This window comes from Gopherus evgoodei, chromosome 4 (genome assembly GCF_007399415.2).
Source record: "Gopherus evgoodei ecotype Sinaloan lineage chromosome 4, rGopEvg1_v1.p, whole genome shotgun sequence".
Lineage (NCBI taxonomy): Eukaryota > Metazoa > Chordata > Testudines > Testudinidae > Gopherus > Gopherus evgoodei.
The window spans coordinates 86,637,518-86,650,182 of record NC_044325.1 but is presented as its reverse complement, the minus strand read 5'-3'; the positions used below and the strand labels follow the sequence as shown (position 1 = coordinate 86,650,182).

Here is a 12,665-nt window from a genome sequence, read left to right as displayed (position 1 = left end):
TCTCCATTGCTTATCCAGCCATTTGAAATTTGGATATGTAATCATCTGTGCAAATAGAGATTAACTTTACAAGAATAAAGGACAATGGATGTCTTGATAGAGGAGGGAAAAAGACTAAACACCACAAATTTCAGACACATCAAAACTGTAGGCCTCAGTAAACTCTAGGGGTTAGAATTCTGAATGCAGGAATTCATGATGTTTAGTAGAAAAGGAAAAAGAATCAGCAGAATCTCTGATGCAAGGTTTATTTTAAAGATAGCCTTGAGCTATATCCCACAGACCTCCTCTTTGTCTAAATCAAAATCTCACACAGGGCATTGTAACTTGTCTTACTTGTACAGGAGCTCATTAATTAAGGATGCTTCCATACATGCTACCCTGCGTACTCTATTGTGGCTACCACTAAATGCTTTGACACGGCTGTTCAATGAAACTCTGCTGTTTCTTTGGGGCCTCTCATGAAGTGTAATCGTTGCAGACAGAGCTAAAGAGAAGCTGCCCCACATGCACCGTTCGTGTGAAAAAAGAGCTATGCTGTAAATATCACAGCTGTGAATAGTGCATAGAATTGGGGTGAATGCACCTTTATTGACTATAACTTCATTTTCTCATTTTTCTAAACAAAGCAGACAAATACACAAATGATATAATTGCTACTGAGAGCAACCCCATTTTTAGAGACTAAAAGCTGATGCAATGGAGAAAGTCAACGAAAAAGGAAGGATAAACAGACTGAGGCCTGTAATGAGCCATTTTATGTAAATCCTTCAGCATTTCTGAAGTTACACATTTCTTTTGGCTTTTGTATGTCACGGGATAAAAAGTCACCTCCAATCACATACAGGGCTGAGATTATATACACTAAATTTGGGGTAATTCTATATTAGACCTCAATCTGACAGTTAAAGGATCAATTGACCATTGATCTAAAAAAACAACAACAGTGGTTTCCTAGGTTATGATCACTTGTACATAATTACATTTATTACACGTAAGTAATCTATAATCCTAGCCAGTAATATGTACACAAACACACACACAGTGCTTTAAAAAGAGCACATTTCCCAAAGTTGAAAATGATGAACAAAATTGACAAGAATAAAACATAAAACAGCATGAATGATTATTGGGAGCTTTTAAAAAAATGTTCTACTAGATACTCAAACCATTTCCACAATCAAAAAGAAGGCTTCTTCTATTAATAAAGTATCCTGATTAACATTTTTAAAAATAATATACATCTCAAATGAAAAAAGGGGAAGTTGACAGCAATGACTATAAATTAACCGTAATAAATACAGACAATTGATAAGAAAAATGCAAGTAACTCTATGGCCAGCATGATTAAGGGCAAAAAGAAGGGATTTATTTAAAAAAAAATCTAATAGAAACAATTCTAGAAATAGAATAGGTCCGTTACTAGGTATTGATGAACTAAATGTCAATAATAATGCAGAAACGGCAGTAGTGCTATATAGTATAAAAATTTCTGTTCTGTATTTTGGAAAGAAGCTGGATGACAAGTCACTACTCAAGGTCTCACTACTCAATACTTGCTCTTCCAACAATAACTAGGCAGGGTGTTAAACAGCAACAGCTAAGTTAAACATTTAGGTCTGAAGTAACAAAACATGCCCCCCAATTTTATTTTATTTTATTTTTTTTAAAAGTTGACCAAGATGGTCTGTGAGCCACTGAGGTTGATTATTTAAGTAATCTTAGAATACTGGGGAAGTTCTGGAGGAATGGAAAGAAGCTAATATTGTGCCAATTTTTAAACTATGTAAATGGAATGACCCAGGTAGTTATCAATTAGTTTGATGCGACGCCAGGCAAAATTGACGGAAGGGCCGATTCAGGATGCAATCAAAGTATGGAAGGCCACAGCATAATTAATGCCAGTCAACAAAGTTTTATGGAAAATAGGTCTTGTTTTTGGACATTGTTTTTTTATGATAGTTTAGTTGATAAATGCAACTGCGTTAATGTAGTTAGACTTCTCTAAGCCATTTTTCTTAGTGCCATGTGATGTGAGTTTCTGAACATAAAATAAGCACTATTAAAAAATCTAAACCATGTAGCACATATTAAATGGACTAAAAACTGGCTGATAAGATTTAAAAAAAACATGGAATGATCACCTATGGAGTATTTTTAGTGGTCCCTCACAGCAGTCTGCTCCTCACCCAGTCCTAAGCAATATCTTTATCAATGATGTGCAAGTAAAGCTAGCAGATGACACAGAAGTTGTTGGAGAGATAAATTATAAGGATAGGTTCATTCCATATAATGATCTGGACCACCTAAACAACCTATGGTTTAATACAGCAAAATGCAATGCACTTTCACAGAATGGTGGACTGTATTTTGGAGAGGAATGTTTCTGAAAGGAACTTAAGGAGTCATGGTGGACAGCCAGCTGAACATGATCTTCCAATGCAGCATGATGGCTAAGAAAGCCAGCATGATCCTTGGATGTATATGCAGGGGAAGACTGAATAAAGGGAGTAGGGAGAAATTATTACTACAGAATACAATATTAGAGAGACTGTTACTGGAATACTATGTCCAGTTCTCTTGTCCACCCCTAAGAGGATATTGGCAAATTGAAAAGGGTACAAAAAATATCTAAGAATGATTTAAGGTCTAATCTGCCTTACAGATTCTATTTATCCTAGAGAAGGCGATGAAGTGATTTGGTCATGATCTGTAAGTACCTACATGGGCAAAGATCTCTGATAGTAGAAGGATCTTTAATTTAGCAAATGAAGTCATAACAAGATCCAATGGCTGGAAGCAGATGTTAGACAAAATTTTAACAAGGAAGGTAATTAACCATTGGCACAACCTACCTAGGGATGTGAAGGATTCTCTGTCACTTAGCTGCCTGACTGATTTTCATGGACACTTGGGACTTAACTCCCTTTGAGGATCTGGGCTCTAGTTTTTAAATTAAGACTGGATATTTTAAGTTATGTCATAGGTCAGCCAGAAGTTATGAGGGCTTGAAATAGGTGAAATGCTATGGCCAAATGTTATATTGCATGTCAAGGTAGATTATTGCAATGGTCCCTGCATCTAAAACTAAATGTTATACAGTTTTTTGGATGTGAACATAGGGCCTGAACCTACAAATCGTCGCTCCTTCAAGTATACTTCCTCCCACACATGAATGAAATCCCCTTCAGTGAAGAGGGATGGCATAAGGCTTTCCCACCACTTACATTCTCAAAATAAGGATTAAGTGGGATTTAAGACATTGTGTGGGCCCCCTGCACAAGAGTGAATTTCAGCCATATCTGTGGAAGAAATCTAGTCATACTAGTACCTTTGCAGGATTAGTCTGTAAACAGATCTATTTAAAAATAAACTATTCCTAAAGTAAAGTACTACCTGCATGCACACAAAATATTTAATTACTATTTTTCATAATTTACACAAATCTGATATTCCAATAAAGATACTAAAAATGAAGCTTCACTATACTTTTCAGAAAATGAAGATATGAATTACACTCTCTAGGTTTCAACAGTAAAAGCTTGCCAGTTGAATCAGTTTAATATGGCATTATTCTCATATGCAGCTCTTACCCACCAAAGCTTAAATGTACCATAAAAGAAACAAAAGAACTTTTATTGCAAAAACCTGTGAATATGAAATCAGCTCTTTGATTACACAGCTTTTAAAATTTGACGAAAATGATTTTTTTGCATCTACACTCAAAAAACAGATATTCTGATCTAATGTAAATATTAAATAAAACCATATACAATAAAAATAAAATTATTTCCTTCTGTTTCATCCATACTTAAATTACAAATTTATACCAAATAAATCTTCAATTAACTGAAGAAAAAAAATCAAGAATGTGCAACAGACTGCTCTTCATGTGTCACTCTTAAGTACTAACTAAATTATTAAAAGGAGAAAGGATTCCTATTAAGATCTCTCAGTCTAGAAACGACTGTTCCATAAATCTAATATAGATTCCTTTCTGATGTAGCAATTCAGAGTTGGTTCCCCTCCCCCCTCCATAGTATACCACTGAAATATTTACTTAAATTTTAAATCTTTCAATCAAACCTTGAATTTTGCTTTTTTAATAATAAAATATTAGATTGTCAGTCACCAAGTAAGAATTCCAGTTAGATTATACACAATCAGAACTCCGATAATAAAATTTTAATCTGCCTGCAAATATGAGATTTAACACATCACTTAGAGGAATTAATAACATTGTGTTAGTAAAACATTCCAGACAGTTTCATTTTTATAGTAGGTATAGTATAATACAATTATAGTATACAATGACAACATTGCCACTACAATTATGATGCACTAGCAGATTATTTCATACACGTGTACACAAGTTCAAATATGAATTGTTTTTGGCGAAGTTTAATGGCCTGCACTAAGCAGGAAGTCAGACTAGAGGACGACAGTGGTTCATACTGACATTAAAAATCGATAATTCTATGCTAAACCTTTGCAAAGCTGGCAATGTAATTACGCATTGTTAAACTAGTTCTTAATTATACCCTAATTAAGAGTTCAGAGGTTACTTAAAATTATATATTATATATGAGAGTATACTCTAGATGTATTTATAAAGAATTATATCTTATACAAGTGAAAAAATCTATTTGTTTGAAAATGAAGATACTAAAAGAGCAATGGTCACATTTTCCCCAAAAGTTTCCAATAGCAAAAATAAGCCTATAAATAGGGTATCTAAGAATCTTTGGATCAAGTATCCATCAATAAAATAGGTAATTTTTAGTCACTCTACAATATTTGTGTACAACCATACAGCTGTTTCAGATGCAAGGGAAAATTCCTATTTTAGCAAAATTAACATCGAGAGACTAACAGCCATAGAAGCAAGAGAACTATTTCACAAGCCAGACATGAGAACAAGGAAATATCTAGTGTAATTACACTCATGCTGATGCCGTTAGAAAGCTATTCTATTATGTGTTTCTTTATATTCCATCTAAGGATCTCAGAGCACTAAACATTAAGAAAATTAAACTTTGAAACCCTCCTATGAAGCAGATGTGGTGTGACCCATATTTTACACAGGGGAAACAAAGGCAGAGAGGTTAGGGTTAGGGTCTGGGTCACCCAGAAAGTCAGTGAGAGGTTGAACAGAGAAGTACCTTGTTCTGACTCTTTCTTGCGAACATATTGATTCACAATCCTCCAACATATATTATACATAAAAGCAATTTTTTCCATGTCTATACATATTTACACAATTTAATCAATGTATAAGTGCTGTAAAAATCCAATTGCTCAATATGATCACACTCATCAAGTCAGCTTGATCACTGAGGTTGTTTACTTGTGGAACTATGACTTCACTGTAAGTGTCATGGAAAACTATTCAGACACCATTTGGTGCCCTCTTGCATTAGTAATTTACTCTATTCTTATTCATTTTTTCCACCTGGGCAGGTACTACAGTGTAATAATGCATACAGATATCAAAAACAAAAGAATAATTGAAAGGACAAGTTGCACAGTATTCCTCTAATTATAGAAGTCAAATGGGAAAAAAATTCCCTACATGATGGATTATCAATGCTAACAAGAGTTATGTGAAATCTAGAATACCCAAGTGCTTATTAACGTACACATTATAATCTCCAGCTCTTGCCCATTCTAAATCTGAAAAGTCATTCTTGCATTTTCCATCAATTTGATTTGTGCTGCATCAGAAGAGGATGTATATATTCTTTTCAGATCACTACATCTGTCAGAACAGGCTACAAACCAACTTCACTGCACTGGATTAAGGCCCTGATTCATTAAGGCACCCTCCCTCTTCAACGCAATATTTAAATGCGTATTTTACTGAACTGGGGACTAGACATTGCTTTAACTCATTATAAAGCTTGTTAAGAAACCAAATTATAGTTTTGTACTGTATTAATTATCCTACAGTTGTTACACCTCCTCAGAATCTCCTAAGCAATTCTTTTAAGTCATTTTGTCAACCTGTTATCTCCCTTTTAGGAAGTTAGCCATTGTTCATCATCAATCAAAGCTGCCTGTGAATAGCCCCTGTGAAAATTGACCACTTAAAGGCAGAAAATTTAGTGCAGACACTTCTACAGATCTTAAAAAAAATAAAAAATAAAAATCTCTAAATAGCAGGTTATCCTCCAAATGCCTAGCACTACCAGAACAAAATCTTAAACAAACTAGGTGAAGATTACACCAGTAATTCCCATTTTTAAAAATATTTTTGCATGTTTAAGCACATAAATTGATATGTACTTAATACTGTAAATTAGAAGTCAATGATCTACTAGGTATCATAGTAGTTACATACATATTGTATATATTTACTTGAGGTAATGTACTCAAAGCTCAGAGGGGCATGTACATTTGTTGTGTAGCCTGAAAAATCTATTCAGTCTATTCTTTCACAGATACATAGGGAGTTTTTTGCATATACTTTAATTCCATGACTATGGGAGTTACAACTTAAATTGTCTTTATATTCAAGACAGAAAAAACCCTATATCTTTCATTTCATCTCTGCAGACTGTGTTTTGTATTCCAACTCAAAAGTCTGAAAATACAGATACACCTTCGAGGGGGGAAAAAGATAAGTCAGCACAGAAACACGAAACATCAGAAGAAAAATCTGAACACTAACACATATGCATATACTGTGTGAACAGTATTGTTTTTAGTTTGTAGATTCATGTTGCAAAACATATCTGGAAACAAAGCATCAACTATGCTGACAATATAACAAGTGATGTTCTATTTGAAACAAAAGTTGTTATGGAAGCATCCTCCAAACTATCATGGCCTGTGTCACAGCAATAAATCGGTTAAAAAGCCCAACCTACCAACCACTCAGTACTTCTTCCTGCTGGTCTTTAACAATCCTCTGCTATATGGCCATATCTACCAAATATAAAATCTGGCACAAAAGGGTTTTTTTGTGGATGCAATCAAAGGACATAATGTAGTTTACCTTTTGTATAAAATTAATTCAAACATCAATAAAATCTCTATTGTCTAGAAATTAATTTTCATTTAGAATATTTTGTCACTCATAATTTATACTGTGCTATTGAATTTTAGTGACCCTTCAAAATATATTTTTTAAAGTTATAGAATTAGTAATCTATGCAGCTACCCCAAATCAGAAGAGAAATCAACCACCAAGAATTTCTCGCATAGTATATTTTCAAACTAAAACCAAAAGCTGCACCCAAAACATTTGAATACCTGTGTTATTACTTTCCTAAAATGTTGCAGGAAACCAAAAAACAGCATCCTTTGCCCTACTGGTCATAAGCATATTTTACAGTATTTCAAGATAAGTTTTTCAAAATAAAACACTGTATTTTCCCCACCAGATCACACAATCAAATTCCATGTTTTCCTACCTCAATCAGGAAGTCTCCAGTTCTCAAGCCAGCTTGCCATGCTACTCCCCCTTCATCCACAGATTCCAGGTACTGCAAAGCAGGAAAGGCTGGAGTTGGGGTGAATTCTTCAATAGGTGTATCAGCTTTGAAAATAAATGTCATATTATAAATAACACAATATTTGCAACTATAATTTTATTGAAAAAAAGACTATCATGATTTATGTAAGGCCAAAAACAAGTGCTAAAAGTAAACTAGGCCTCTGCCTCAGATAATCTAGATACAGGCAATCCCTTGGCCTTGGTACTCTACAATTCTCTATTTTTGAGAAGTATATTCTCTTTTATTGCCACATAAAGCAATCAAAATGTGTAACAGTAGTTCAGTTTTGATAGTGAATGTCAAGGCTTTTTGGAAATGTACTATATGTTAAGATGCCATTCTTTGAAATAACTGACTAACATGGTTTAGGATCTATAGCTGTAAGGAAAAGTCTTGCCAACATTAAATGAAAATGTAAAAATCAAAACTAAGTTATTCTTTATATTTATTTGCATCTCAAAACATGAGCAGAAGACATATCAGCTTCTACAGTAAGAAGAGGCACAGTAGCTGGTAGCAGCCCTGTATCAGAAAAGATTTAGGATTAGTAAGGGCATTGGATCTTTCACCTGAGGAACTCAGACTTGTGTGTGAGAGAGCATGAGAGTGACTGAGAAATACTTGGGCTTACACAGAAGGTGTAACCTCTGTTTGCTGCAGACAACTCATGCCAGTTAATCAACAAACTGGTAAAGACATTATCTTTCCTGGGGGTCCCCACACACATGCATTTAACCCGGAGGACAGAATAAATGCTTTTACTGCCATTAAAAAAAGAAAGATCATATCAATAATTTTAGTGAGGAAAGATAAAAATGGTGTCCCCAGAAGGAGGGTGTGAAATATACTTCATGACCACATGTGGGCAAGCCTTGGAGCCAGGCAGGGCAAGGGAGAACCCACAGAAAAACTGAGGGGGAGCAAGAGATGGGACATACCATCAATATATTTTTTAAACATAAAAGGAGTAAAATTTACTGTCACTGAAGCTTAATTTAAAAAGCAGAGCACTAAATGTAAGGCTTTACTCTTAAGAACCCTCTAAAACTAGATTTTAGTCTAAGAAAAAGGTTAACATTTTAAACATATGAAGAAAGCAGTTTTTAGAACACACTACAGGCCATGCAACATATGTGCAGCTTCTGAAGAAATAAAAAAGGATCATATTTTCATACTAAAATTGTGCCAATGTCACCCTGCACAAGGTCCACACCTATTTTAAGCAAAACCCCAACCAGCATTTTCCATTTGCTATTCATAGACATAATTTTAATAAAACTGACATTTGAAATACACAAAGAAAATTTTTTTTTCATCTGAAGCAAGACACCTGTAGTTTGGCTTAGATAGATAACAGAACAGGTAATGGCAAAATGTTGCCATTGCCCTGGAAATAAAAATCAAACCAAAACTTTCTTCCCCAAGGAAGATTATAAATGAGACAGCTCTGTACAAAATCCAAACTGCTCAAACAGAAACCACTAAAATCCATCTGAGTAGCATAGCATACAGCAAACACAGTTGTCTAGCAACCAAGTGCACAAAGAATAATTCATTTATTTAGAGATGTGTGTATATATATATAAAATATATTTTTACACATGCACACAGAGACACTGAAAAATACATACCTTTTGCCCCTCTGAGCACAAATCCAAATCCTTCATTGTCTTTTTTCTGCAGAACCACTGCCTTTTCTTCTATAATGCAGTCACTGTAGAGAGAATTCCGAGGATAGCGACCATTATTACATCCCTTCATCACCACTGTAGTAGCTGCTCCTCCAGTGTGCAGGTTCATCATCATCACAGCCAGTTAATCAAATAATATAGCAGTAACCAAGCATGGAAAAAAAACAACAGCAAACAATGTGGGGAAAGACAAAAGAAAGCTTAATGGTAAAAGAGAACATGACAATGCAACTTAAAGGGTATGAAAAGGCAGAGAGAGGAGAGAAATAGGAAGAAATCATGCATGGTGGTTTGTGTTCTATATGAATGACTGAACGAATGTGTGATCATGTCATCTGTGGGTTAGCTAGGATTCTAAAAGAAAAGAAAGTGAGCTGAATGACAATATCATTAATAAACTCCTCAATCATGGATGTACCAGATGCATCTTCTAGTGAAGCCAAAATGAAACCAACCAGAAGAAAAATGAGGCAGCATTTTAAAAAATTTAAATTAGATCTGTTTTCTGTATTAGCTAGCTAAAAAGGCACAAATATAGTCAGAAAGGTATGCCTTGCATCAAAAGCCCTTTTCCAATCCTATTGAATGTTGCATGCTGCAAGAATCCCACATGATCATCTGACAACCTACAATGCTAACAACGTGCAGCTGCCTTGGCGTCATCAAGCACAAATCTCCACAGCATCAAGAATCTGCATAACTGAAATAGTAACAAGGCAAGTGCAATCATGAAAACAAATTTAAAAAAAAATTTCATATTCCTTGCAAAACAGAGAAATGCTATAAAACAGAGATAGTAAAAAGAACTCCATGCAGACAGTATTTACTTAAAGAAAATGTAGCTTTAAGATTCTTGCTCATGTTATCAAAGAAAAAAAGTAGACACTGTATGAAGAAAATCAGTTTTGCAAAATAAGCAAATAAAAACAGGCTTCGCTTGGATATTTTTTAAAATATGCAAGCCTAGCTACAAAGATTTAAGGGGCCTGAACTTCCCCCCCCCCTCACCTCTTTCATCAGTACAAGGTAATTAGAATTAGGTTAATAAGAAGTGAATACAAGGTGAGATTTAAACAATTTTAAGCACAGCTATTAAAGAGAGAGATACTACTGCCCATTGAAACCTGCATGGCATTTTCTAAATAAGGACAAGGTTACAGGTTAAATAACTAAACCACAAACAAAATGTACTACAAAACAGTGCTGTGGGGCTTAAAACTACACTACTAGTAAAGATGGAAGTAAATACAAGCTAGGAGTGAATTTTATTTCTCACTGTTCCATACAAGCAGATCAACTTCAAAAAGGAGATGCTTGAGGGAGCCTTGAAACAGCACATTTGGCTGTTACGGCTCACCTATAGAATCCAGTCACTAAGGCTTCTTTTGCAGAGGGGAGGGAAGCATACACTATTGCAAGAGATTCAAACTGTTTTGATACTATTTTAAAAAGAACCAAGAGAGGGATGAACTCTGATTAAAAAAAATAGTGGGAACTGCACATTTAAAGCTCTGAATAGAGATGTACGATTACATCATCATGACACAGAACACCCAGAACTAACCCCAATGGACACCTTCCAAAAACTCTAGCGCATTCATATATTAAAAACAGTTTCTTATAGCTCAGCTTCACTTTACAGAAGTCCATTTTACAGGCAGTTCAGGTAGAAAAGTGATGAAGGTAAGTATCAGACGTGACATGCAAGATTTAGCACCCACCCTCTCTCCATTTTGGATCCCACCATCAATGTTCCAGTGCCAAAGCAACCAGCTGAATTTCCCTAGCAATAAATGTTCTTTGCACTGTTGGTGTTGCTCCCAGGATATTAGAGACACAAGGTGGATGAAGTTAATATCTTCTATGACCAACTTCTATTGGTGAAAGAGACACTTCTGAGATACTCTGAGTACCTTTCCCAGAGCCGAAGCCTGTCATAGCTAAATACAAGGTGGAACAGGTTGTTTAGAATATATGTAAACTACTTATGCTAAAGAGACCATTCAAGACTAAGCAGCCTGTTAATACTTCTGCAGCCAGAGAGCAAAAAAAGAGGGGTTAATAGGTTACAGATTGTTGTAATAATACATATTTAAAGACATTGGATTATGGCTATTTACAATAATGTAAATCATGCCGTTATACTTTAAGAATAACCAAATAACAGAAAAGCAACAAATAAATATTTGAGAAAATGAATGTATGGCCATTCTCTCCTCTCCCCTGCAGGAAGGACGGACTTGCCTTGACCTTATGGATGTCAACTAGTGTCTCAGAACAGAAGTTAAAAGTGGGACAGAGTAGGCATAAATTGATGTTTTCACTGCTGCAGAGCCAGGAATCCAATAGCAGTAGAAGAATGAGCAAGGGAAGCTATCAATAGGCAACAAGCTCATTTTTTCTGTCCCATAAGACAACAAAATGTCTACACATAAATTGTTTCCAATATAGCACGTTTATTTTGTCCTGATTAGATAAAAGAATCCCATATGCAGTGTGTATTCAATATATGCAGATCAAGATATGCTCGAAGCCTGTTTGCAGTCTACATGGGTCTAGCAGACTAAATGGTGCCCATCCCATAACTAGGTCACATTATCATGGATCAAGCCACCTTGGTAGCACTCCCTCAATCCTGAAGGTTGTGTGAACACTTAGCTACAGAGTATTCATATAAAGCAGTGGGTCTCAAACTTTTACTGGTGATTCCTTTCACACAGCAAACCATTGAGTGCGACCCCACCCCCCAATAAATTAAAACACACTTTTTAACATATTTAACACCATTATCAATGCTGGAGGCAAAGCAGGGTTTGGGGTGGAGGCTGACAGCTCACAACCCCCTATGTAATAACCTCATGATCCCCTAAGGGGTCCTGACCCCTAGTTTGAGAACCCCTGGTATAAAGCCTTAACTACCAATGATGAGTAAGACACATACATGGTGTTGTAGGCCCATTCAGAGGGCTCGTCCCCAACAGATAAAAGGAACATTTTCCACAGGCTATTTGAGTAGACCATATGGCTCCACATGAGACTGAGTGGTCCCTGCTATGATGATGACTATACGCCAAACTCCAGAAGGTTAAAAAAAAACCCATGTAAATTTAGGTTTGTCCTGTTTTGAACCAAAATTAAGGAACAGACATTTAACAGAGGAGTTCATAGGGTAATGTTAGTTTTTCCACTATTAGATTATGGCTGTCAGGTTAGGAGTAAAAATCAATAGGTTATTAGTTGTACAGGGCATTAGTTACCTTACCACTGGACTGGTTAAACCTGACATATGTCATATACAAGATGAAATGTAATTAGACCACCTGCTATAGTGTGCTGGCCATTTCCTCCTCCCCCACAAATGGGCCGTTTATCAGATAGGTTTAACCTAGGCCTCTTTACTCCCCCACAACAGTTTGTCAGCTCTTAATTTTGAACTATTATTCTCTGGCAGAAAAAAAAAAGTTCCTAATTCTAA

The 12,665-nt window shown here is 35.5% G+C and overlaps 1 protein-coding gene across 5 annotated transcripts in view; it reads right to left on the bottom strand.

Annotated features, from left to right (window-relative positions):
- The window catches only part of SHANK2 (SH3 and multiple ankyrin repeat domains 2), a 699,708-nt gene that overhangs the window by 200,810 nt on the left and 486,233 nt on the right, over nt 1-12,665 (bottom strand). For all 5 annotated transcript variants that reach the window (XM_030560099.1, XM_030560100.1, XM_030560101.1 and 2 more), the window contains 2 exons: nt 9,131-9,213; nt 7,416-7,540 (listed from right to left, as the gene is read on the bottom strand). In XM_030560099.1, the coding sequence (XP_030415959.1) occupies nt 7,416-7,540; nt 9,131-9,213 (208 nt within the window). The remainder of the gene's footprint in view (nt 1-7,415; nt 7,541-9,130; nt 9,214-12,665) is intronic.